The 26,991-nt window shown below is 37.6% G+C and overlaps 1 protein-coding gene across 19 annotated transcripts in view; it reads left to right on the top strand.

Moving 5' to 3' along the window:
- The window catches only part of NRXN3 (neurexin 3), a 1,486,572-nt gene that overhangs the window by 522,901 nt on the left and 936,680 nt on the right, over positions 1-26,991 (top strand). For 12 of the 19 annotated variants that reach the window (XR_013761785.1, XR_013761786.1, XM_079126722.1 and 9 more), the window contains exons 8-9: positions 7,955-8,158; positions 14,222-14,248. Coding sequence is in view for 17 of the 19 variants with exons in the window: in XM_079126722.1 (XP_078982848.1) it covers positions 7,955-8,158; positions 14,222-14,248 (231 nt within the window). In the remaining 2 variants the exon portion in view is untranslated. The remainder of the gene's footprint in view (positions 1-7,954; positions 8,159-14,221; positions 14,249-26,991) is intronic. The other 7 variants (XM_079126730.1, XM_079126719.1, XM_079126734.1 and 4 more) reach the window with 2 other exon arrangements.

Below are 26,991 nucleotides of genomic sequence, written 5' to 3'. Positions count from 1 at the left end.
TAGGAAAGCATTTGATTTATGGGTGTTTATTTTATATCCTGTGACTTTGCTGAATTCATTTATTAGTTCTAGAAGTTTTTTGGTGGAATTTTTTGAATCTTCTAAATATGGAATCATGTTGTCAGCAAATAGTGATAGTTTGAGTTCTTTTCCTATTGGTATCCCTTGAATTTCTTTCTTCTGTCTAATTGCTCTGGCTAGAGTTTCAAGGACAATGTTGAATAAAAGTGGCAAAAGAGGGCATCTTTGTCTTTTCCAGTTCTTAGAGGGAATGCTTTCATTTTTTTTTTCCATTTAGAATGATATCGGCCTTGAGTTTAGCATATATAGCTTTTAAAATGTTGAGGTATGTTCCTACAATTCCTAGTTTTTCTAGTGTTTTCAACATGAAAGGGTGCTGTATTTTCTCAAATGTTTTTTTCTGTATCTATTGAGATGATCATATGATTCTTGTCTTTAAGTCTGTTGATGTGATTAATTATATTTGTTAATTTTCATGTGTTGAACCAACCTGTATCCCTGGGAGGAACCCCAGTTGGTCATGTTGGGGTTGTTATAATGTTTTTGTGTGTGACTTTCCAGAATTCTATTGAGGATTTTTGTGTCTACATTCATCAGGGATATTGGTCTAAAGTTTTCTTTCCTTGATGTGTCTTTGTCCAGTTTTGGTATCAGGGTGATATTAGCTTCATATAATGCGTTTGGAGGTATTCCCTCATTTTCCTATATCATGGAATACTTTGAGGAGTATTAACAATTAACAATATGTTAATTCTTCTTTGAACCTCTTATAGAACTCAGCTGAGAATCTGTCTGGTTCTGGACTTTTCTTAATTGGTAGACTTTTGATGGTGTCTTCTATTTCACTGCTTGAAACTGATCTGTTTAAATGGTGTATGTCCTCCTGATTTAGTATGAGTAGGTCATATGTCTCAAGAAATTTGTCAATGTCTTCAATATTTTCTATTTTATTGGAGTATAAATTTTCAAAATAGTTTGATTATCTTCTTTATTTCAGAAGTATCCATTATATTTCCTTTTTCATCATGAATTTTAGTACTTTTGAGTTTACTTTCTCTTTGTTAGTGTGATTAAGGGTTTATCAGTTTTAATTTTTTTTTCAAAAACCAACTATTTGTCTTGTCAATTCTTAAAATTGTTTCTTTTCTTTCAATTTCATTGATTTCAGTTCTTATATTAATTATTTCCTGTCCTCTACTGCTTTTGGTGTTGATTTGTTCTTCTTTATCTAGGACTTTGAGATGTAATATTAGGTCATTTATTCATTAACTTTCTATTTTTTTAATGAATGAACTCAATGCAATGAACTTTCCTGTTAGCACTGCCTTCATAGCATTCCAGAGATTTTGATACGTTATATCACTATTCTCATTTACCTCTGAGTATTTTTTAAATTTCATCCCTGATTTCTTCTGCTATTCATTCTTCATTCAATAGTGTATTATTTAATCTCCAGGTATTAGAGTATCTTCTATTTTTTATTTTATCATCAATTTCTAATTTCATTCCATTATGATCTGATGGAATGCAGGGTATTTCTATTTTTTTTGTATTTATTAAGAGTTGTTTTGTGGCACAAGATATGGGCTATTTTAGAGAAGGATCCATGTACTACTGAGAAGAAAGTGTATTCTCTCGTTGATGAATGACATAGTCTATATTATCTGTTAAGTCAAAGTTATTGATTGTATTATTTAGTTCTATAGTTTCTTTGTTTGGTCTTTGTTTGGAGAACCTATCCAGTAGTAAGAGAGGTATGTTAAAGTCACTCAGTATTTTTTGTGTTGTGGTCTATTTGATTCTTGAAGTTTAGAAGGAATTGTTTGATGTACTTAGATGCTCCAATGGTGCATAAATATATGATTGTTATGTACTTGTTGATGTATAATTCCCTTAAACAGTAAGAAATGCCCTTCTTTGTCCATTCTAATTAACTTTGGCTTCTAGTCTACTTTATCTGATATGAGGATGGAAATCTCTGCTCGTTTATGTGATCCATGTGAGTGATGTGCTTTCTTCCATCCTTTCATCTTCAGTCTGTGGAAGTCTTTGCCTATGAGGTGAGTTTCTTGGAGACAGCATATTGTTGGGTCTTGTTTTTTAATCCAATCTGCCAGTCTATGTCTTTTGATTGATAAGTTGAGACCATTAATGTTCATGGTAATTACTGAGATATGATTTGTATTTCTGGACATTTGGGTTTATTTCTAGTGTTTAATTTTAATTAGTTTCTCCTTTGACTATTCCTTTAATGTAGTTACTCCCTTTGCTGGTTTTCACTTTTTTTTCATTTCATATTCATAGAATATTTTTTTTGAGAATATACTTTAGTGCAGGCTTTCTAGTTGTGAATTCTTTTAACTTTTGTTTATCATGGAAGGTTTTTATTTCATCTTCAAATCTGAAGCTTAATTTTTCTGGATGTAGGATTCTTGGTTGGCATTCATTTTCTTTTAGAGCTTGGTGTATGTTATTCCAACACCTCCTAGCTTTGAGGGTCTGAATTGAGAAATCAGCTGATATCCAAATTGGTTTCCCCCATACATAATTCTATATTTTTCTTTCGCAGCCTCTAACATTCTCCCTTAGTCTGTATGCTAGACATTTCCATTATAATATGATTTGGTTGAGGGTCTGTTGTAATTTTGTACATTTGTGGTCCTGTAAGCCTCTTATATTTGATTTTCCATTTGATTGTTTAGATTTTGGGAATTTTTCAGATATTGTGTCATTGAAAAGATTGTACATGCTTTTGTTTGTATCTCCAAGTCTTCATTTATTCTGATAAATCTTAAATTTGGTCTTTTCATGTTGTCTCATAATTCTTAACATCTTAAAATCTTCTCTCTGTAGTCAACTCTATTTTCAGTATTTATATATTTTGTCTTTATTGCCTGAGGTTCTGTCTTCCACATGGTCTAGTCTATTGATAATGCTTTCTACTGAATTTTTAATTTGGTTTATTGTTTCCTTCATTTCCAGGATTTCTGTTTGGTATTTTTTCAGAATCTCTGCCTCTTCATTGAAGTGATCGTTCACTTCTTGTACTTTTTCTCTGATTTCATTCTTTATACCATCCTTTACTTTGCAGATCAGTTTAATGTTGCACATTCTAAACTCCTTCTCTGACATTTCTTCCACTATGGTATTGATGGATTCTGTTATTGGAGTATCTTGGTTTGTATGGAGCGATTTGTTTCCTTGTTTTTTCATGTTGTTTGTGTGTCTGCCCATCTAACACTATGAATCTGAGACAGTCAAGTTTCTACCCTGTGGACTTATAGTGTCTCTTATGTTTCTAGTACCTCACTGTTTATGGGGAGAAAAATAATAACAAAAACCAACACAAACAATTAACAGCATTAAACCAAATAGTTCCACTATGATGTCTACAATATTAATTACCACAATAAACAGAAATTATATGATAAGTTATGGCCTACAATAAAAACAACATGTTTGGAAAAGGGTTTACAAGTTCAAATGGTAGTCAGGGAGATAACAGAAGTGATGCAGGAGGGAAGTGATGATGGTGAGGGAGGAGGAGAGAAAACAGATGTAAAAAATTAAAGGAAGAGTTAAAGATAGAACAATAGAGATTGGCTGTTAGTCAAAGAAAAGAGAGAATCACAGGAAACAGGTAAGAGAAATATAGATACATATATATACAAACACATATATATAGAGTAAAAAAATTTAGAAATTAAAAATAAAAGTAAAGGCATATAAAACAAAACTAAAATATACTAATAAAACAACCAAGTTCACAAAAAAACTAATCCATGAAAAATAACTGGTTTCAAAAATGCTACAAATGAGAAAAAAGATAACTATGAAAATGTGTAACTGTCCATATACCACCAAGGTCACAATTAAACAGAGAAAAAGAATTAAAAAAAAAAAAAAAAGAAAAAAGTCTTGATGAGAAGTTAAAGAATTCTTTCTGTTGGAGTTCAAAATATTCTCAGCTTCTCTTTTCAGCAGTTTAGGTAGGGTTATCGGGAGAGTGTGCTCTAAACTCTGGATTGCTGGAGTAAGAGAGGTAATCCCAGAGGCACAATTTCTGGATGCAAGGTTTAGGCTTAGGCAGGCTTCAGGCTCTTCATTGAATACCAATTGGTCTGGAGATTTTAAGTCAGTTCATCTGATTTGAACTCTAGTACTCGGTAGTTGCTGGTCCACGCTGGAAGACTGTACCCCAGGGATCTTCCTTGGTTTCCACTCATGTGGTGGTGGAACCAATTCTTAGTCCTTATGTCACCTTCATACCCCAGGTTTCCTGGTCTCAGGTTCCGTCTCCAAATCTTCTGATTTCCCATCTAGATGTGTCTCTCCAAGCTGGTCTTGCAAGCAGGTGGATTGGCAAGGTGGTGGGGGGGATTGTGACCAGTTGTCCCTTGCATAAACCTCTCTCCACATTTAATTTTCTCCTGTTCACTGAAGCACATTTTATGTCATGCGGTGTGTATTTACTGGGCCTGTATTTCAGGCTCAACTTGGGTTTGCCAGGAATTGGCTCCCTCAGCTGCCAGCCCCCATGCCACTACTTCCAAATAATCCTTTCCTTTGTCCTCTGAATGCTGCCAGGAGAGATGGTGGCTTCTCTACCTGCACACAGATATCATGGAGTGCATCTTTTAGGTTTGTTGGACAATGTTCCTGATCTGTAAATGCTCCTCACCCAGACATGTCTTGGGCCTCCCAAAAATACAGGTTTCTTTAATTCCCTTATTCCTCTCCTATGCTCATAGAGGGACTGCTTTGGCTTATGCTTCTGGCCCAGTCACAGCAACAGCTGTGCTGCTGGGGATTTTTTTTTCTTATTTTATTACATCCAACGTTCTCTGTCCCTTGTTCTGCTTTGAAAATCCAGTTTAAAATTCCGGTAAAGTCCCTCCCCCATTTTTTGTTCACCTACCTTGCAAAGAAGCTGTCTGCTTTCTTGGTTTCATGCCATGGAGCAACCAGGAATGCAACCTCCTCTATGCTGCCATCTTGAAAAACACCCTCAGACTAATGCATGTTAAGTTCTAGAAAGCACCAAGAAAACAGCAGGTGTTCAATAAATGTTAGGTACCATTTTTAACCTTCTTTTGATTCTGCTCTTCCACTAAGTAAAATTGTTTCTTTCACATCTGGAGCATGTGTTAAATTTAGATTATGTTTCCCATCTAAGAACAGATCTTCATGATATGCCTTTTATTGTGAAAATGCCTACAACTGTTATCTGTTTTCCCCTTAGAGTTTGTAAACTGTAATGTACATCTATTAGCATGGCCTGGGTTTCACCCTAGAGATGGTTGCTTTCCAGGAATTTGAACAGATGCCTTTACATTACTTTTCATGAACCTTTTGTGTGTTATGTAAATAGGGCAGGGTGTGGTGATGGTATAGGCTGTTTCAGGAACCTCCGTGTCGTCTCTCTGCCTCCTCTCTCCTCCTGTTTCAATTCCTTCTGTACTTTCGGTCAGGGATATTTCTTTCTTCATTGTTATGTCCTCAACACCTAAAAGAGTGCCTGGCCCACAGTATACAAATGAATGTATCATAGTACCTTCTCAAAATCTCAACTACTCCCTTACTTCCCAGGGTCTCCCAAAGCCCATTAATTTTATTCCAATCTCTGATGACCTCTGTAACTACTGTCACAGATGATTTCTCTTCTGTATCCATGAGGATTGTCTCCAGAACCCTAGTGGATACCAAAATCAACAGATGCTCAAGTATTTATATAAAATGACAGAGTATTTGCATATAACCATCACATATCCTCTTATAGATTATATTGCTTATAATACCACTTATACTGTAAATTCTATGTAAATAGTTATTGTACTATATTTTTTAGGAAATAATAATAAGAAAAAGCCTATACACACTAAGCACATGTAAAATTTTTACAAATAATTTTATTCCAAGGCTGGTTGAATCCACAGTGTGGAATCTGTGAATACAGAAAGCCAGCTCTACTTCTCCAAATATACACCTTATGTTTGTGTTAAATTGAATTGTTTGATATTATCTGAGAATCCCCCTTCTTTCTTTCTTTATGCCTGTAGAGGTGATATCTAGTCTTCCTGTCAAATGTGATGCCCTCATTTCTCTCATCACAAATCCCACCCATCTCCCAAGACCTGCTCAGACTCTTCTGAATGCCATCACTGACATTTTATACCTCTCCTCTGTTATTTAACTATTTTTGTGTTCATAAAGTTATTTGTTCATGATATGTCTATCTTTAGCACAAGGACTTTGTTTCATCTGTGTTTTCACTACAGTACATGTAGGTAGCAATTATTTGACAGCAGCAAATATTTAATAAAGAACATACTCAGGGCCAGATGTTGAGCCCAGTGACAGGCTGGCTTCATGGGACTGGAATGATAGTTTCTTCCTGGTTCTCTGAAGATATTTGCTGAATGGATGATTAAATTTTAAACTTTACATTTTGAGCATCATGGTGTTATAAAACAGACTTGGCATCAGGTATTATAGGTTACAATCTATGCCGTGTGATTTTGGAATGATAACACATCCTTCTAAGAGTTTTGATTTTCTTGTTTGAAAATGGAAACAATAAACCCACACGATAGTACTGCAATAACCTATGAGGGTGGGGGTGGAAGTCTTCTAAACAACATGCTAGTACTGAAGGATATATCAAGTACAAGTGTTCCTTCTATTACTTACAGAAGTTCTGTTTGAATACAAGCAAAATGAGTTTCCCATGGGTACCATTAACTTTTTATTGTTCTTGCTCTAGCTCCAGCTCTCTCAATCTTCTCTGAATGGGCTGAGCATCTCTCACAGGGCCTGGTCATGAGGGATGTTATGTGCACCAGCCTGCTGCTGCTGCCTGTTCCTCCCTCCAGAAGCTCTCTGGCCAATATCTGTTTGCTCAAGTGGTTATAAATGTCTGCTCTCCTCCTATTCTTGATGAAAATACTTACAGGGATTTGCAGAGTTTATTTTTAAGAAATATAGACTTTTATTTTAATGAGTGTTACTTTATAACCAAAAAAAAAAAAAAATTCACTCCAGAGATGTGAAATTTCACATTATAAATAGTTCTTGTAAGCAGAAGTACGAATGAGTAAGCCTCTGGCCATTATATCTGAACTACTACAGATACTCACATTCACTGATGCCAACTTACTCTTAATTTTATAATGTTCAACAATAAGAATAGTTACTTAGACCATGAAAGTGAAATAGTAGGTAGCCATTAGACATAACTGTATAGAAAATGTTTTAATTTTTTTTTATTAAGACTGCATTTTGATTCATTGTACACAAATGGGGTACAACTTTTCATTTCTATGGTTGGGCATACATCTATGTAGATTCCTATCATTCATGTAGTCATACATGTACATAGGCAATGATGTCTGTCTCATTCCACCATCTTTCTTATCCCCACCCCCCTCCTTTCTCTCATTTCCCTCTACGTAATCTAAAGCTCCTCCATTCTTCTCCAGCCCTCCCACCCCCTGACCCCCATTATGAATCATCATCCACTTATCTGGGCAAACATTCGGCCTTTGTTTTTTGGGGATTGGCTTATTTCGCTGAGCATGTTTTTCCTTCAACCACAACATCCAGCATTACAATTACTACTATTTGTGGGTGTATTTTCTCTTTTGCAAAATACCTTCACATCCACCATTCAATTTGGTCCCCTGGGCAAGTCTGTGAGCATCCTAACACAGATACTAGAGCTGTCAAACGCCTTTTGCAAATGAGTAAACAGAGCCTCAGAAATTAGGCCGTCTGGCCAAGGTCACACAGGTGAAAGATAGCGACAATGGAAGTCTATCAAACACTCATCCCCTGGCTGCAAATTTGGTACCTCTCTCCTCAACTTGGATGCAAAGGGATATGTGAAAATGTAGCATCCCTCATGTTAACAGTCTGCTCCCCTCTTCTTTGGCAGAGGCGTCCATCCTGAGCTATGACGGCAGCATGTACATGAAGATCATCATGCCCATGGTCATGCACACCGAGGCTGAGGACGTGTCCTTCCGCTTCATGTCCCAGCGAGCCTACGGGCTCCTGGTGGCTACTACCTCCAGGGACTCTGCTGATACTCTGCGCCTGGAGCTCGATGGGGGTCGCGTCAAGCTCATGGTTAACTTAGGTATCGTATGAAGGACCCTCTGCTACTCTGTTTGGGCTTGTCTTCCCTTTCTTTTCTGATTTTCATTGGTTTGATTGAATTCTTTGTGTTTCTTGAAAGTTAGCTGCTCACCTCTTGTTTAATAGACGAAGGATAAAACCCAACAGCAACAAAAACCTTCTCCTTGTTTCTGCATGAGGTTTTGATGTCGATTTCTGGTTTCTGACAGTGGTGATTTCTTTACTAGATTATTTGTTTTTAAGTTTCCGTTCTTGGTTTTTTGAAATCGTTTAGCTTTGTGTAAAACACGCTACTTTGGTCCATCTTTTGATCAATCATATTCCCATTAAGTCCAATTCCTTGGTCACCACTCAAAACAGTCAACACCAAGGGCACAAATGGGCCAGGAGAAGAGGCAAAGTGAGGGGGTGGGGTTTAAGAGGATGAAGGACAGGCACAGGATGAGAGGCACGACCCACTAGCTCCAGAAAACTGTTCAGACTAAGAATTCTGTTAGCCCTAGAGATAATGAGGTCTCCTGATTCTTTTTCCTAGAGAGACAAGTCAGATTGTTTCTTTGGTCTCATTGAAAATATGGTTCCCTAAGTTGAGAGACTCTGACATGTGGAAGGAAAATGTGCCCTCTGATAATGAACCCACTTTCCTTCCTGACACTCTGAACCACATCTCAGTAGCCTTTTTGGTAAAGGTCATGACCTCACATTATTACCCATAAATTCTGTACAAAGAATATCAATTTTACCATAGAATTGAAAAACTATGACAACCTCAGATTTGTAGTTCTCTTGGGACAGGATCTATTCTTTCACTACAGATACCTGTGATTAATATTGTAGAAATTCTTCTGTGGCCTCATATTCTCTCCTGCTATTTACTCTCTTTACTGGATTTTAATGGATCTTCAGTGGAGAATGGGGGCCTGGGGTTTGGAAAGGAACAACCCACCAACCATTATTTCTGCTCTTTCAACTCAGCAGAAAGTCAATGCCCAGTGCTGAGAGGATTAGTGTTATAGCTGAGTCTAAACTTTCCAAGCTAATGGATTTATTTGTCTGTGTAGTATATGTTTGGATATATAATCTTTATAAAGATTTTAGTGGAGCAGCTTGCTAAAGGTCCAGGGGTGACATGATGGACAAATGTACTAGATTCAAGACCCTGGAAGTCCAAGACAGCCTGGTGGGAAGATGGGACTTTGAATTCATACCAGTCCTGTCTGCTGTCAGGTCAACTCCTCATACTTGCAAAATACCTACACTGTAATTCTGAAATCTCTAGTGCACAGAGGACTGTTTTGAGAAGTGGCTTATCTAGTTATGTCTTTTTGTTGTTGTTGTCTCCTTCTCATTTGCAGCTTTTACAATACTGTGCCCTTTTCCTTGCCCAACCTCATTTGATTTTGGTTGTCACTGTGTTTCTTGGTTTTCTTTTGTTTGTGTACATATGTGTTTGGTTATTTTAGGTTCTGTCATTCTCTTTTGCTGGATCTTTTCATGTGTGCTCTTGAGTTTCCAATCCTCCCAATCATCAACCATGGTAAATCAAAAGATGGTATTCAACCCTTCAAAGGCCCAAAGCCTGCGGCCCGCATTGCAAACAGCCTTGTGAACAGAGAGTACTGAGCAGCCTACAGGGGCTGGCATACCCCTGTCCCTCCAACCTTCCCTTCTGTACACCATCCTCCCCACCTTATACAGACCAGCTTAGGTGCATATTACCTAAAACCAACCACTAGCTACCGATCACCTACTACTCTGGAAAACAGCAGAAGAGATAAAACACAAAAGCAAAACCAGAATCACAAAACAGACAGACAAATCCCCTACATAGCTCATAGTAAAAGAAGATGAAGACAATTTTTATCTCTGCCGCTAGTTCAAAGTCAAAGAGGGATGTGCCCATGAGGATGATTCAGCCGCATGGGACCCTGGGGGAGTAACCCTGTGCCACGAAACACAACTTGTTTTTCCTTATTAGATGTTGTTTTGTAAAGATTAGAAAGTCAACCGTGACAAGTCTCACATCTTAGGAGGAAAAAAAAAAAAAAAAACAGGATAAAGGGAGGGATAAAAGGGATGTGCCACCAGAGGAAGAGATGGAATCTCACACCCTCACACTCACGCACATCAGAGTTAGTCACAGACTCCATGTGTATTCCTAGAATCATAACTTTTCTATTTTAAACTGTGACCAAAATCTGGGAGATGTGCTTTTCTTAAAGAAGTTGGTCTTTTGGTTTCTTTCAGCACACTATCCATCTAACTCATCCAAAGTTAAAACATCTTGGGCAAAAGAGAGTTAGTCTCTCCCTGGAGAGCACAGTGTTCCTCCAAAAGCAGTCGTGATTTCCTTTTTCCCTGAAGGGTATGGTTCATCACAATTGCTGTTTAGAGTTTAACTTTATTTCAAACCTTACATTGGGAAGTTAAATTTAAATTGTTTGTGCCTGTGAACCTGTACCTTCTCATATTCAGGCTTGGTCCAAATGTTGTTCTACTCTGTCTCCTAAAGATACAATTTCATAAGTTTTTTCTTTCTTTCTGCCACAAATTCACATTTCCTTCTTCCTTGGTTATGAAAGAAAACATCTGCAAGCAAAGTTTGCATTCACAAGCAGCCCCCCAAACTTCAAATGATCATTTTGTTCACCTTGTTCTCTTACTGCATTTAAGATATCTTGGTTTTATAGCACATGTACAGATGATACTCCTATTTATTTCAAATTGCTTACCTATACAAGCTCATATAAAAAAGCCTAGTATATGTTCCTTTGATATAACTTATCTGCTACCTACCAAGATAACGAGGGTTTTCTAAGGACTTTGTTTTCTGAAAACAGCCATATATGATAATAGCATATACCAAAGAACGAGTATCCTGCATCACACAACCCGTTTTTAGAAGTTGTGAGGTTGGTTCAAAATATGGTTCTGATCAACCATATTTTGCTCCTTGATTATTAAAAAATACAATAACAGTATTTCATTATTATAGTATATTTAAAGATTTAAGAGACCTTGTCTTATTTTAATATCTTAATAATTTTGTGAGATAAATCACAAAAGTGTTTTTATGTTTACTTTTACAGATGTGAAACAAAGCAAGAAATATGACTTTTTAAAGCTTATGTAAAAAGTTGGTACAGGGACTATAACTCCTGTCTCTAAGCTGCTAGATCATCATAGATTATCTGTTACCTCTACAGGTCTATATTGTGGATCAATGACATGATGTTCTTAATGACTTCAAACAACTTTCATGATGGTCACCTTTGTAACCTGCTAGAGAGAGATCTCCTTTTTCCTAGGCTCAAGTTAATTGAGCCACACTACAGAAAAGGCAGCCTATATGGGGTACAGTCTTCAGGATCCTTAGCAGAAAGCCAGAAATACTTCTTCCATGATGGAGGCTCTGGGGCAGTGTTATGCAGTTTGGTTAACTGCATTGAAATTCTCCAGATATTCTCCCTCTAGCCTTGCTGACTACTGTTTCATGCATTATTGAAAACAAAACTTTTAGAAACACTCATCTTTTCCACACTCAGCCCAAAGATCACCAATATGGAAAATGATCATTTTTCTTCATTTGCTAAACTAAACAAGCTGATTTAAACAAAACAGACACTACATATGCACACACACACACACAAATGCATACATAGACACACACCTCAAATGTTATGCCAAGACTCAGGCAGGATTTTTAAAGGCAGAGAGTTAAGTCTGGCTGCTATCAAAGATAGATCTAAAGGAAAAGGCCATCTTGAGCAAATTCTCCCAGCTTATTTTTCATTAAAATACATGTCCTCACTAATAAGACCATAGCCTCAGAACTCGTAAAAAAGAGACCAGGGTAGATTTTTCTCCCCAAACCATTTATTCTTCAGGTAAAGTAAAAAATCATAATAAGAATAATTCTTCTTGTCTTGACTTAAACAAATTGACTGCTGTCTCAGGAACCCAGGTCCTCTCATGGTTTAAAGATACTGTTCACATCTCATGAAACCATTTGGATGATCTAGAAGGATGAGGCCAGCCTCGCACCTCCCCCTACACAACATTCTTATCTGACAATAAAATACTCAGCTGCACAGAAACCAAAGAAGAAAGCCATAACTTAAGTTTGTGGCCTGGGGCCCACTCCTCCTTGGGTCCTCTCTCCTGAGCATGCCCAGTCACCTCTTTCTCCTGCCTCTTCAATACTCCAGGAAGGGGCCTTGCTCCAGCTTTGGGTGATGGTAGATGCAGCCAATAGCTGAGGTCCCACCTGCTCCCTGTGCCTGCCCTCCCTTCTCCCTTGTCCTCCCAGGGGCATGGCCTCCCCTGTCTGGTGATCGTACCGGTTGCTCCAGGGCTGTTTGCTCCCACTTTTCTGTTGCGGTTGACGACACATGACAAACCTAACCGCACGAAACCAAACCCAGATTTTTCTCAAGAGATGTTCTTCTGGGGAACAGATAAGCTGCCCTCCTCCTCCCTCAGAATGACTGGGTATTGTGAACTGTTCCTATCTGGATTTTCACATGGTTTCACTCTTCCCTGCTGGTGGCCACTGGTTCCATTTTCACTTGCTCTATTAGAATAGTTTGCTTTGGGACATTCAAATGGTGGCATTATCCTCCACAACTCCTCTAAAATGTACTGGATCAACCTTCACCAGCAGGAGAGCACAGTTGGCACCTGTACTTTTCCTTGTACCAATCTGCCTTTTGTCTATCATTTAATTTCTACCTTTTAATGTCTGGCTTTACACAAATTCTTGTTGGAATTCCCAGCATCATAAACCAAATTGCAATCCAGTCTTACAGGCTGGTACTGTCAACAGAGAAATTTCTCCAGCCATTCCTGCCCAAGCCCCTACCAACACCCACTGACTCTACTCAGGAATTTTTATGGGGTGTGCCTGTGACTCTTAAGTAGTGGTTAATAAAATGATGAATACTCTGACCACTGGCATGGAATTCTTGCCTGGTTATCAAGACAATTAGACTTTTCTTCCCTCTCTTTCCCATTTGAAGAAATAAAACCAAAACTAAAGAATTTTCTCTCCTCAAGATGCAGAGAGTGACATACATAGGCAGGAGGTCAAAGGTGCCCAGGACCTCCTCCACACGAGCCTGCCCTGCCTTCTCCCTGAATGCCGTAGGCATCTGATTTAACCTGGGCATTCAGGCCTGAAGACAGAGATGGGCTTCGTGAGTGGGTTGGTCTGGGAGCCTTTGAAACAGTAGTGATCAGAGAAGCCAATTGATTATGACAACATCCTACAACTCCTCTTGCCCTATACCCAATGACCCCACCTCTCTAAAATCTGGGATGGGTGTTTGTGCGGTTAGCTGTTTGCAAGTGGCCATTTTATGACAGGAAATGACCAGGTGGTGTTAACCCTTTCCTTGCCTCTACGGGTGATGGCAAGTCTGCCTTTGCAAATTTCTGTAGCATTCGGGACCTAAGGAGAGGGTGGAAGGGATTTGTTTTTAGATAAAGAGAAGGGGTTAAATACTGCACTGGGAAAATTCAAGGACCGATTTTTTAAAAATGATACAATGTGTCAGACCAGTGAGATGTCTCTTTGGAACACTAATAACCAAAATTGCATTAATGGTACTTCTAAAGTTAAATTTTAAGAACATAAATTATAGGGGAAAATAGAATATCATCTGCATTTGGTGGGGGAAATTTTGCCTAATTTCCAAGTTTAACAAATTAATATTTCAAAGTGCAGGTTTGGAATAGTTTCTATAAATGAATAGGCTTTTGGAAAAAAAAACAAACATGCTTGGTGTCTATTGTGGATATATATGTATACCAGTATATATCTCTATACATATGTGTATATATATATATGTGTGTGTGTGTATATATATATGTATCCAACTTTACTAAATAATATACTGTACATATACACCCACCCTTAAACTTGTACAAACTATATATATATATAAAATGGCCACATTTCTTGCGTGTGTCTGTCCCCGGAAGGGTGGACTGATTGTTTTTGGATGTCTGCAGCTGTTACCTTGAAGGATGCAATTTCATCTTTCATTTATTTTTCCCCATCTAGACTGTATCAGGATAAACTGTAACTCCAGTAAGTTTTCCCTCAAGTTTCATTTTGTTCTTAAAAAAAAAAAAAGAAAGAAAACTGACTTTATTTTGTTTACTATTTTATGAGCTGTTTTTTCTTTGAATTATTTTATTTTTTGACAATGGAGTTGGGGGGGCACTGGGGTTGGCAAGATGGAGGGCTGGGCTGATGGTAGGGGGCTGAGTATGACTGGGGTGTGGTTTCTGAATTGGGGTAGGTCCTCTCTTCTTTCCTGGCATTTGATCTTTATGCAGAAAAGGAGAAAAGGGCCCATGGATAACAAAATGACTGGAAAATGAATTGAAATGGTAATGTGTTATCTTTGGGAAATAACCCCCTGGGTTGAACAGAAAGCTTTAGAGCAACCAGCATGCACTTCTCCACTACCAAAAGCTTCAGGTGATAAAAGCAGAGTTCATGACCCAGAAGTGGCTGCCAACTCTGACATTTCCTTCCTGGCATTTATAGCTGCAGGGGTTCTTAGGTGGGTGGTCAAAGCAACTGCCCTTGGTGTGACATTTTAACCAAAGACTCAGACATGTTCTACTAAAGGAGAAATTGCTAACTGCCACTTTCATCTCAGCCCATCCAGATGTCCTGGTTCTTGAAGAAGGCTCCTAATAAGATACAGGCTGGAAACTATTCATATTATTTCTTCCTTGGCCTTAGAAATGAATGTTAACCGAAGTTGAGAAAAAAAGGGGAAGAAGATAAATAGGAAAGAGGAATGAGGGAAGAACAGGCCTAGATCATGCAAGGAGAAAAGTAAGGACCATGCTTGGTGCTAGAGGGGACTAGTTAGGCTAATTACTACTAACTGCTGTAACAAGCAACCACAAAATTCCAATGGCTTAATGAAAGACAGATTTCTTTGTTGTTAAGGCAACAATTGCCAATTGTAGAATCCTACCAAATAACTTCCTTCAAAAGTGACAAAGGGATCCAGGATCCTTCCATGAGGTTGGTCTGCCACTTCATAGATCTTCACTTCCTGCTACATCCATAGGATAGAGAGAGCATGGGCAGACAGGCAGCATGGTTAAGTGCCTTGCCCAGAAGTGACATACATCCCTCTTCCCATTATATTTATCAGGCGTGACTACCATTTGATATAAAGAAAGCTGAGAGAAGTACTCTTATTATACATAGGAAAAGAAAATCATGTTAAGTGGACATAGAGTGCACAGAATTCTTAGTATTAGCTCATCATCTTTGAATTGTTTTTTCCTTACTAGGGTCGTTTTGTAGGAACAAAAGCTGAGGAAAAATAATAAAATATTCCAACTTCTGTATTTCATTTACTTTGTTAATTCCATCCTATTAGAGTTTTCACAGGAGGTAGTTCAGACTTTTTTCTTGGTAGAAGATATGTTTTCAGAATGACAAACTATTAAAACCCAACTCTATTTGTTCTGGGAAAATGTTCCATATAAATTAACAAAAAAAAGAAAAGAAAAGAAAAATTGAAAATCTGTAAAGCAACCTTTCCTAGAGTGCTTTATGCATGTGTTGGCATTACTTTCAGCTATTTGAAGCATTGTCTTATTTTGCTGTGTTTAAATATTTCTAATTAGCCTGAAATTTCTCATGATAATTAGATCATTAAAAGCCTAACTGAAACATCCTTTCTCTCCAAAGCCTGGAGTTTTCTATTTTGGGGGATTTTGTTTTCGTGTTATGCAGCTTTGAGGTACAATTTTCATACCACAAAATTCATCCATCATAAGCCTGCCATGTATAGAGTTGTCCAAACATAACCACAGTCGTGTTAGAACATCGCCATCACCCTCTGATTTCCCTCTGCTCATTTGTAGTTAGCCCTGCTCCTACCCTTCGCCCTATTCAACGACTGCTGTGATTTATTTTTGTAAATTGGCCTTTTGTGGGTAGTTCATGTAAACATGGTCATTTGTGCCTGGCTTCTTTAAAAAAAAAAATATGACAGCATTTCTATGGAAAGCTTTCTCCTTTCCTTTTACATTGGGTTTCAGAAGGAAACCAGAGGCAAGTTGAGATGAAGGTGGGGAGTCGCTGGGCAGCCTCTCTGGCTTCAGAGACTGACGCGGAGAGCAGAGAACCCGGGGTGACTTGATCAAGATGGTGGGACTTGCTTCTGCTTCTCTTACCACAACTACTCAGGGAGTCACTTCCACACTCTCCACATGATCCACCATGGAAAGTCATCAAAGACACATTGCAGGATTCCCCCTCCTGAGAAGACAGTGACAGATGACAGCGGGGTTCCTGAACCTGACCCAGGATTTTCTAGACAACATTGAGAAGAAAAATCTGTCAGCACAGATATGTTAGCTAAACTTGACCACAGTTCACACTGTACCTGGTTTTAATTCAAGGTAGACGGTTAAGATTAGATGTTGGAAATCACTTTTTAAAATTCTCATGATAGACATTTAACTTGCTAAGAAAGTTAATTTTGTTGAGGGCATTAGAGAAGTGGCTCTGTTTCTATTGGTTCAACAGTGGTCAGCTATAGAAAGAAAAAAACAATCTCAGTCCTTCAAATTAATCAAAGACCTGTAGTGCAGAAATATATCAACATAGGTTATGTGGAGTCATGAAATAGATATATTTTCCTAAAGTCAACTTTAATTGTTGACTCGGAGTAAAAGCTTAAATTGAAACCAAAGTAATATATTATGCATAAGAATGCAAACAAGCATGGATCTTTAAGGGGGGGGAAGGAAAATTTCAAAGACATTTTCTTTTAGTTGCTTATCTTCTCTATTCCATTCCTGGCATTACTGTCACTTGGGTGGAAAATTTTGAGAAGTCTAAATTAAGAGAGAAAATGGGTAGAAATGATTAGAATGTCTTAATCCCTCTTCTCATTGACTCTTAGAATTCATAGCTTGGTCTATGGTACAAACTCAAGATGTCTCTACAATAGGAATGCAAGTCCTTGCACTTACCAGATTGTTATCTGTGAGCATAGAAGAAATAAGACTGATTTGCAACCTGGGTTTGAGAGGGAGCAGCTTTCTTCTCACCCTTCAGCCTTGCCTCCTGCTGTCATTTCAACAGAAATCAGAGTGTGTCATTGCTCAAATTTTTAAACATAGCTTCACCCCCTTCCCTTGAGGGACATACTGGATTAAACCCAGGTAAAGTCTGAATGTAAGTTTGTAAACTTTTTTAGTAACTCTTTTGTAGGATGCCTGTCCTCTCAAAAATCACTCTGATAAAATACTGAATGACATCAGCTGCTTTTTTCCTGTTCATCTATCACAGTGTTGTTCTGGAAAATGGCTATTTCTAAGGGATTAATGTGACTTCTTTAATGAAGAGAAGAGCATGAAGAAGGACAAGGAGCTCAGGATAGGGAGAAAATGACTGGCCATGGTACAGGGCGGTTTTGATGCATATTTATCATTATTCACTCCAAATCTTCCTGCTCTTGCTTTCCAAATTCTCCAAGAATAACACACCATAAATTCCTCCTTCACTCCCATCATCAGACATATCAGAGACTGGGCAAAGCAAGGTCTTTGAGTTGAGGCCACTGCTGGCAAGAATGTACTTAAATATATTTAATAAAAAAGGTTTCTGCTTAGAGTTTATCTTTAAAATGGAAAAGACCCAAGATTTGGCAGTCATCATGGTACACTGAACTCCAGGTTGACCTGGAACTCTCTAACAAAAACAGGGCTGCTTTCTAGAGAATTCCTGGAGGAAATCACCTCTTCCCATGGTTCTAGTCACAGGAGGCTGACAGTAACCTCTGAGGCATCCAGTACTGAAAACAGGTAAGGCTGTCTGTGTTGATCCCAGGTGTTTGCTGAAATGGAAGCATGGACAATGGTTTGCTTGTCTGATTGGGGCCCTGCCCTGTGACTATTCCTGGCCCCTTCATGTGTTTCATTCAGGAAATGGCATGAGTGAATGAATGAATGAACAGTATGAAGGAATGTATGAATGACCAGTATGAATGAGTGAATGAAAGTAACAAGCTCATATTAACTCAATGTGGCTACTGTGTGAATAAATACAGTAAACACACATTAATGAGTACCAATTTTCCCTCTCTTTTGTCAACTCTCCCTTCTCTCAAAGGCTAACTCCTCCATAGTATGGATATTTTCCGAGTGTCCCTAAAAAGGGACATGTATATATAACATGGGAGTTGAGTTAGTGCATATGCTTTATTGTTTAGGGATATGTACAAACCCCACCACTCACATGAATCACTTTGACCTTGAAGTCTTAACTAATCCTTCCGTAACTAGGCTCATTTTTCCTTCTTAGACATGAGTGACAAAAGAAATAGAATGCCATTAAAAATATACAGACCTGAAGACATTCAGGTGCCATGGTGGAGCTGATTGTAGCTTCAGTGATTCTCTCTGCTTTCTATAAATTCTGATAGCTTTATATCATCACAGGGGACCACCTCAGAGACATATGTATGCTGGGATTTGATGTCTCACATATTTCTGCGTCTACTAGAGGTGCTTGAGTATTTTTCCTTTTGTACCTGCTTGCCTCCTGCCTGTCTTTCACACTCTGCCTTTAGGTTCTGGGCAGACTGTCTCCAGGGCTTTGGCAAAGTCAATTGTGTCTGTGTGACTCTAGCTTTGTTTAGGCATAATTTGGTGAGCTCCAGTTTCTTTAGATTTTCTTCTCTTTCTTTTTCTCTTTTCAACCTCTCTACATTATCAGAACATGTGATTTCATCTTTAGGCCTGGTTTATCTGAGACTTCCAGACCTGAATTGTTGAGTTCATCCTTCTAACTTAGAAATACTTACGACAGACCAACCTAAAACCTGATTTCTTCACCCTTGAAAATCTTCCTGGAAGGAAATTATAGACCTCCATTTGGTATCCATTCCAAGAGTCAGGCACTTATCTTATTAGAGGTTTAGTGGAGATGGCAAATCACACAGTAAGAGCTCATGTATAATAGTGTATTATCTGTCTGTTAGATTATGAGCATCACTCTAAAATTTCCATCTTCCCACTTGATTATACTCCTACATTTCTCAAAGCCTGATACTTAAAAGAGTGCATAATATAGTTTCTTAATAAATATTAATTCCAATTGGTTTTTTATAAAATTTTAAAATTTGTTCATTAGTTGTACATGACAGTATAATGCATTTATACATTTTGGTAAATCATACATAAATGGCATGTAATTTCTCATTTTTCTGATTGTACATATTGCAGGATCACATCGGTCATGCAGTCATATATGTACATGAGGTGATAATGTCTGTTTCACTCTACTATCGTTCCTACCCCCATACACCTTCCCCTCTTTTCCCTCCCCTCTTCCTAATCTAAAGTAACTCTGTTCTTCTCAGTTAAAATTATACACAGAACAAAAGAAAATGTAAAATTTCTCCCTCCTGCTCTTAATGCTAGTCCTCCAACACCTTTCTCAAAAGGAACAAAAATTACCAGCTTTTTTTGTGTATTTCTACAGAGACGGTTTCAATGTAACATATAGTTTTAATAATGTTTCCCTACTCCTCCTCCTTGACATAAATATTAACAAAACCCTCCACTTTTCTTTTCCACTTCAACTTTCTTAGGGAATATTCCATGAAAAATATTATATAATATTCCATTTTGTGGCAGTATATTTTATTAAATAAGTGCCCTATTGATGTACATTTGAAAATTTCACCTTTTTACAAAATACTATAAAAAGTAAGAAAATGTACATTTTTGTTCATTAGTCTTTGCACATATATACAGGAATATCTATTTGATAAATCCCTAAAAGTGAAATTGCTATGTCAAAAGTTAAGTACATTGTAAATATCAAAGGATATTGTTGTTGCATTACAAAGAGGTTGTCTAAATTTATGCTCCTACCAGTAATATGAGTGTTTGTTTCTCCTCACCCTTGCAAAATATTATCAAATTTTTTATTCATTTGCTAAAAAACAAAACAAAACAAAACAAAAACCTCTCCAAAATGTTGCTGTCACATATTCCAATGACAGCTTGTTATCACTTAAGATCCTTTCCTTCTATCCTTTCTCTTCCTCAGGTATATGTAGGGACCATTGCCGTTCAAAATTTTGGTGATTCCTCTTACCAGAAATATTTTAATAGAAATTTGCTAAAGAAGCATTTCCTAACTTAATCAACAAGGATGTTGTAGAAAAGTGGCAAGATGCTATACTGATCTTGTATGATTTCTCTCCTGTGTATCACTATTGATCTGTGTTGGAATCTCATCAGAGAAAGGCACTTTAATGCAATTGCCAAGAGTGAGGGGCTGTCGGGAGCCTAGTGCTTGAGAGCAATTCTTATCTTTACCCCTAAGTTGTGTGTCTTTAGGCAAGTTACTTCGACCCTCAGTGTTCTCAGTTGTAAACTAGTTGTAACCTGGGGTAGTCATAGTGCCTACCTCTCTAAGAATAGAATGAGGCACATATGCTAAGTACAAAATGATGACAGTCATGATAGATACTCTCTCATAGCATCTCAAACAAAAAGATGGTTTTCTGAGAACCGCACATGAGCAAGACCGCGTAGCCATATATTCTTAAAACATACTTTTCAGTAGCTTAATAGATGCCTATGAAATGAGTGTTCCTATTTTCTCTGGTCAATTACCCTGGGCAATAATAAACTCTCTTCCAAAATCACAGATTTGCACTGGATTCTGAATCAATAACATTACTAATAAGACTTTTTATGAGACCATCTTTAGGTTACATTGGAGTTCTTTTCCCCCACTATGCATTATTTTGAGCAAATACTTGATGTTAATTCAGAACTGATGAAAACATTTGACTTCATGAGTTCTTCTGCATGTGGTTTTGGGACCCTGATATCATTGTAATAAAAACTTGATAGTGTGCTAAAATGAAAATATTCTCTTGAAAATGCACAGATCTGATTAGATGATATCATACTTGTAATATCTTCTAATATCAATTTTATATAATATAAAAAAGAACTAAAACAAAATAGAGTCATAAATAAGGGATTTTGCTGCAAGAGTATAGATTTCTGCCTGGAAAAATCACTATGTGGGTCCCTTGGTATACTTTTTTGCACCTTTGAAATTCACCACATTTAAGTAGTGAGAAAGTAGGGCTAGTTTGCCAGGAGGAGAGAAGAGTTGTATTTCAGTTTCATTTGGTTTGTTGAAGCATAGTGTCTTGAGTCGACAAGTCCTATATTCACACCTGGCCCTTTGGGTAATTGAAATGACACATATGTCATGGGCTGGTGGCTTTGTCCTCATCAGATCCATACCTGATGTCCAGAGAAGTAGAAAATTAATGATTATTTAGAAATTAGAACTACAATACCATCTATCTGCAACTCCTGGGGATGTCCTTTTCTGAGAACAGGTTAAAATAGACATTAACAGAAGAACAAATTTCTCCTTGAGTTGCTTTAGCTAAAACACTCTTTCTATGTTTTTAAAATAATCCCTGGGCTCTAAGATGCAAAGACGTTATCTTTTGTTTAATTTCTCTATGTGCAGTGAGCACGTAGTATCGAAAAGTCTGCTCAAGATGATACTTTAATATCTGCAGTTCATATGGAATTTAAAGGGATTTAGGGATTGGGATTGAGCACCTAATTAAGGAGTGGATGGGATGTGAGCTTGAGGAGTTAAATTATACATAAACAGCTTCTGAAACAGTCCACTTTGTCTCCTCAAAGGAAGAAGCAGCAGAAATGGCAAAAGAAAATAGATTTCAGTTGAAAGCACAAGCCCTCCCAAGATATGCAGATATAAAGGAAATTGCTGAATTTTAGGAAAGATTGCTAAATAAAGGAGTGAGATTTCCCTATCTGAACATCTTAAAACAGGCTAATACCTTTTCAATTTGTTAACATTGTATTGTGAGCTATCAGGGAAGAGAGGCAGTAAGAAGACTCAGAACTGCTTGTTAACCACAGCTTAAAATACTATACAATTCATGTACATGGTTTGGATATATTGTGGAAAGAGACTGTGTTGGTTTGGAGATACATTTATGTTGCAGGTATATGCCAAAATATCTTAAAATTTCTACATTGCTGTCTGTCACTGTGAGTTGTATTACCTAAAACTACCCTGGATATAGTATATGCTCAGTATACAAAGTCATTAATTCAATGTATCTGTCCCTTCACCTTGACTGATTATTTACAGAAATTCTCTTAGGAATCAGCATTAAAAAAAAAAAGCACACTAAAACTTTTTATCTTTTTGTCATTCTGAAAGGAAGAAAATTAACTGAAGGGTGAATTTGTCCTTTTATCCCTAATATCCTGAAAGAATATATATTCCTTTCTCTGTAAAATATGAGACGTAGGGCAAAATGAAGAATTTTTCATGAAGTCTGATTTGGCCAGGTTTGGGTTAAAGTAAGGATAATTTCATGAGGGAAGATGAATATGAATCTGTGAATATTATATGTCACTCTTTCTCATTCCTCATTTACTTATTCTCTGAACATTTGCTGAGAATTAACAGGATTTCAGGTGCTGGATGTCAGCTTTAGGGATTTATAATGTGGATTCCCAAGGAAAATGCAGTAGAAATTCTCATTAACTGGGCAATTTCTTTCCATTTCTTGTTTCTCTTAGGGGTTCTTCGGATTCCTCTGTCTCTGTCTCTAAAATCCATATAGGAGTCTCAGATTTTTTTTTTTTTTTCAAAGCTACTTCAACATTCAGATCAACAGAATGGGCCTTTTGTTTGGTTTGGTTTCCTACTGTGTACAGATTTCTGGTGAGGAGCCTGGTTCACTTGTCAGGGCTTTTTTCTTGCCTTACGTGGTTTGGTTTTGTCTGCTCTGCTCTGTTGGACTTACCCTCTATCCTCTGACCACCTGCCTGGAGCCATGCAAGCTGGCACCTGCTCTTCTTTCAACAGCTGAGATTTCAGGCACTGTAATTTTGAGCAAAAATACAGTTTTTGTTTCCATTTACCTTTTGAAGTTTTCTTGATGTACTATAGTACATAATCAGATTTGCAAGGTGATGAATTCAGGTAAGTGTTAATTTTAGGCACAGTTTATGTTTTGGAGATTAAGAGAGGTTAAAGTACATCTAAATGGAGGCTGGACCCAACGAATCCCTGAGCAGGCAAGGCCAATTAGGCTACCTAAGTGACCTTATCCTTGTTTGACTTGTAAACCTAAGCAACACTTAACTTGGGTTATTTCTTGTAAATGTCTATGTTTAAAAAATCATAAGTTCAACAGTTGAGACTCAGGCAGCTAACATATATAACTAGGGACTTTTCAATGGAATAGACCAGCTTAGGCTACTATATAATCGTGGTCAATTAAATGCTTTCTTTGCTTTATTTCTGTGTTCCCTCCATAGAATGCTTCTCCTTTCATTCCTTCAATGGAGCTCCTAAATAATTTCTGGATTGGAACTGCCTGGTTCCAAAGCCTTGTTAAAGCTTTATTGTGCCTCAGTTTACCTTTTTAACAGACTGCCACTTTATCAATGAGATTTAGTTATATACAGTGATGTGTTCAAGCCAAGCTTAACAAATTCCCCATTCCTGTTGGTAATAAAATAAATATATTAGTGGGTATATTTCCTTTTCATTCTAATATACATAAAAATTATATAAAGGAAAAAGATTATAAGTTTTATATACATATATTTCATATATTTAAATTATAGCTGGTTTTATCCTTATCATAGAGGATAGAAGATTATAATTTGAATTCTAAAAAAATATTCTGAAACAACTAGCCACACAGTGGAAGTTGGTTTACTGATTCAGAGCTTCTCCAAAAACAGTTTTCAATTTTAGAGTGAATTTTGGTAACAAAGCTTACAGACTAGGGGATGTAAGTTTTCTGACTATTTTATTACCTAAGTGGTAAGGATCACATCACTTTTTAACTCTGAATTGAAGTAAGGGAAAGAGTTTAGTTTTCATTAGAAGTTAGAGAAATGAATCTTAGATAAAAAGCATCTGCCTTTCCTTCTCAAAACAAAGCTGTTTCAAAGGATATCTGAAAATGTGATTTCTGTATGTAAAATCATTATGTCATCCCCAAACCCCATTCCAGCCGTTTCAGGCTACTGGAAGAGCCTGTTAGGAGATGGGAAACAAGAGAGGGTCTTGTTGTGTGCAAACAAGAGGGTTGGAGTACAATAAACTAAGTTTCCATCTTCCTGAATGTTTGACATTATATAGCAGTAGCAAAAAAGTCAAGCTTCATGTGTGTTCCAAAAGGGAGGCAAAATGATTGAGAAAGCATGTCCTCCGAAGCCAAGTCTGAGTGAAGATGAGCTCAGGATCCTCCTCCTGGCCTGGAGGGCATATTTTTAATATTAACAATGGGGAAGCCAAGGCTTGGGGACGCCAAGTGCCCAGTGCTTAAGTGCAGTGATCGAATCTTTGTAAATTTAATTTTCTGATTCTAAATGAGTATTCTTTTGTCATCTATATCAGCCTGTCTTTAAATGATGACACAGGACATTTTTCTTTCATACTGAGCAAAAGAAAAAAGACCCACCAGAAAGGTACCAAATTAGAAAGGATATTACCAGCTAAACTCTTGGACAGAGGATGATTGGCAATGGATTGAAATTTAGTTCTGAAATCTAGAAGATGACAGTTGAAATGGGTGCCATTCACAAGTGTAGGCAGGATTCTAAAGCAATGAACAGAGGGCTACTCCTCTGTTCCAGGGATAATGAAAAGCAAGAACATTAGAAACAAAAGCTGGGGACAGGAAGCCATGCTTATTTCCTGTAGGTGGTTCTATAGTTTCCCTTCTTAGCAAAGGAGAACACAATGGAAGATGGATAAAGAAAATACAACGAAGACTGAGCTAGTCATCCCCCAGTAGAGGATACTCATTTCTTCATGAGAAAAATTGATAATTAAAATTAAACTGACACTGCATAAGTGTGCCTGTCAATGTTTAAACTACATAATTAACTTATTGTTATAGACAAGGAAACTCCTTTTGATAATAAAATCAATTTAATTCTGATGGTCAAAAAATGGAAAAAAAAAAAAAAAAAAAACCAAAAAACTAGACATTGAGTCTCCCTAATGAATGATGAATTAATCTCCCAGCTCCTTTTGTGTGACTTGGCTTACTCATTGTTTCAGTCAGCTTTTCACTAAAAGGACCCAACCTGAACAACTGTAGAGGAGAAAAACTATTTGAGGGCTCAGTTTTAGAGGTCTTAGTCCATAGAAAGCCAGCTCCATTCCTCAGGGCTCCAGGTGAGGCAGAACATCATGGAGGAAGAGTGTGGTGGAGGGAAGCAGTTCATATCATGATCAGAGAGCAGAGAGACTCCACTCTCCAGATACAAAATACATACACTGTAGACACGCCCCCCATGAACCACTTCCTCTAGCCACACCCACCTACCTCCAGTTACCCCCCAGTTAATCCCATCAGAGATTAACCCACTATGTAGGTCAAGGCTATAACCCAATCGTTTCTCCTCCAAACCTTCTTGTATTGACTTACACATGAGCTTTTGGGGGACACCTCACATCCAAACCATAACACTCACGCTCTTCCGTACCTGGTAAAAAATTCAAAGGGGTAGGAAAATCATGGTTAACCTTTCAGAGGCATGGAATTGAACACAAAGATACTTCCTCATTCTTTTTCCTCTCCAAATTTTTACTGGAACTTTTTCTTTCTTTGTCATAGCAAAAATGGATGCTACTAAGTCCATACATAAAGGCATATGTGAAAAAATTTTGACAATATTTGCTATTGTTATATAAAGTACACGGACTTAACAGATGACTAGTAAGTACAGTCAAAAAATAATAGCAAGCTTTGTGTGTTACTTACCTGCATACCATGCTCTAGGATAAGGAGTCTGCCTGCATTACTTTTTTCAGTGTCTTTCATGGTCTTATAAGATATTATCCTCTTTTAGAAATGAGTCATTCAGAAGCCTAGGCTGATTCAGCCCATCTTGTTCCAAAGTCCCAGCTCCTCACCACTGCACCTGATATCTCCTCTAATATGACAGAAAAGTTAAGCTTAATGAATGCCACCCACCACCTCTAGACTGTGACCATAGTCCCCATGAAAGTGGCCACCTTGAGCCACTAATAAATCCTACTTTAAGGACTCTTTTAGTAGTCCTTCTGAACCCGTGACTTACCCAGTCAGACCTCCTTGGCTCTACACTTCGGTATGTTAGCGTCGGTTTACTTTATGCACTATATACCATTCCTCTCTGTGCCTGCATAGTCACCTGCTGACATTTTTCTGTGGCAGCTCTGCAGTCACCACCTCTTTGAAGCCTTCACTTCTATCCACGTAGGTCTAGCTTTGTCCACTCTAAGGTCTCCTAGGACTTTGCATATCTTTCAGGGCTCTCTTGCTTTATTTGCTGACCCATGCATCCTCAGAACCAATCTCTGGACCCTTTATAGTTTGGTAAACTGCACAAACATCATTATAGCATCACTGTCCAACACAGGGCCAGACATAGTAGGCATTAATGCACATTTACTGAATTAATTAATAATTAGATGTTTAATGACTTGAAACTTTGGGTCATGGGAGAAGTCTATGAGGATAAATATAGATTGCTTAATAAAAGGGAAATTATTCCATATCCACAAAGTGGGAAATCTCAGTAGATCAGATGAAAATACCATTACTTACCATGTTAAGGACATTTGTCTACCTCCTGAAAAGAAATATGCTTTAGAACTCCTTACTAAATACCACTATGTTAGAAGGCTAAATTTAAATAGGAGGAAATGTGCTTTCAAACCAGTCTAATCTATCTTTCACCCAAATG

This window comes from Sciurus vulgaris, assembly GCF_902686455.1.
Source record: "Sciurus vulgaris genome assembly, chromosome: 2".
In the NCBI taxonomy this organism is placed as follows: Eukaryota; Metazoa; Chordata; class Mammalia; order Rodentia; family Sciuridae; genus Sciurus; species Sciurus vulgaris.
This window is presented reverse-complemented; position numbering and strand designations above follow the sequence as displayed.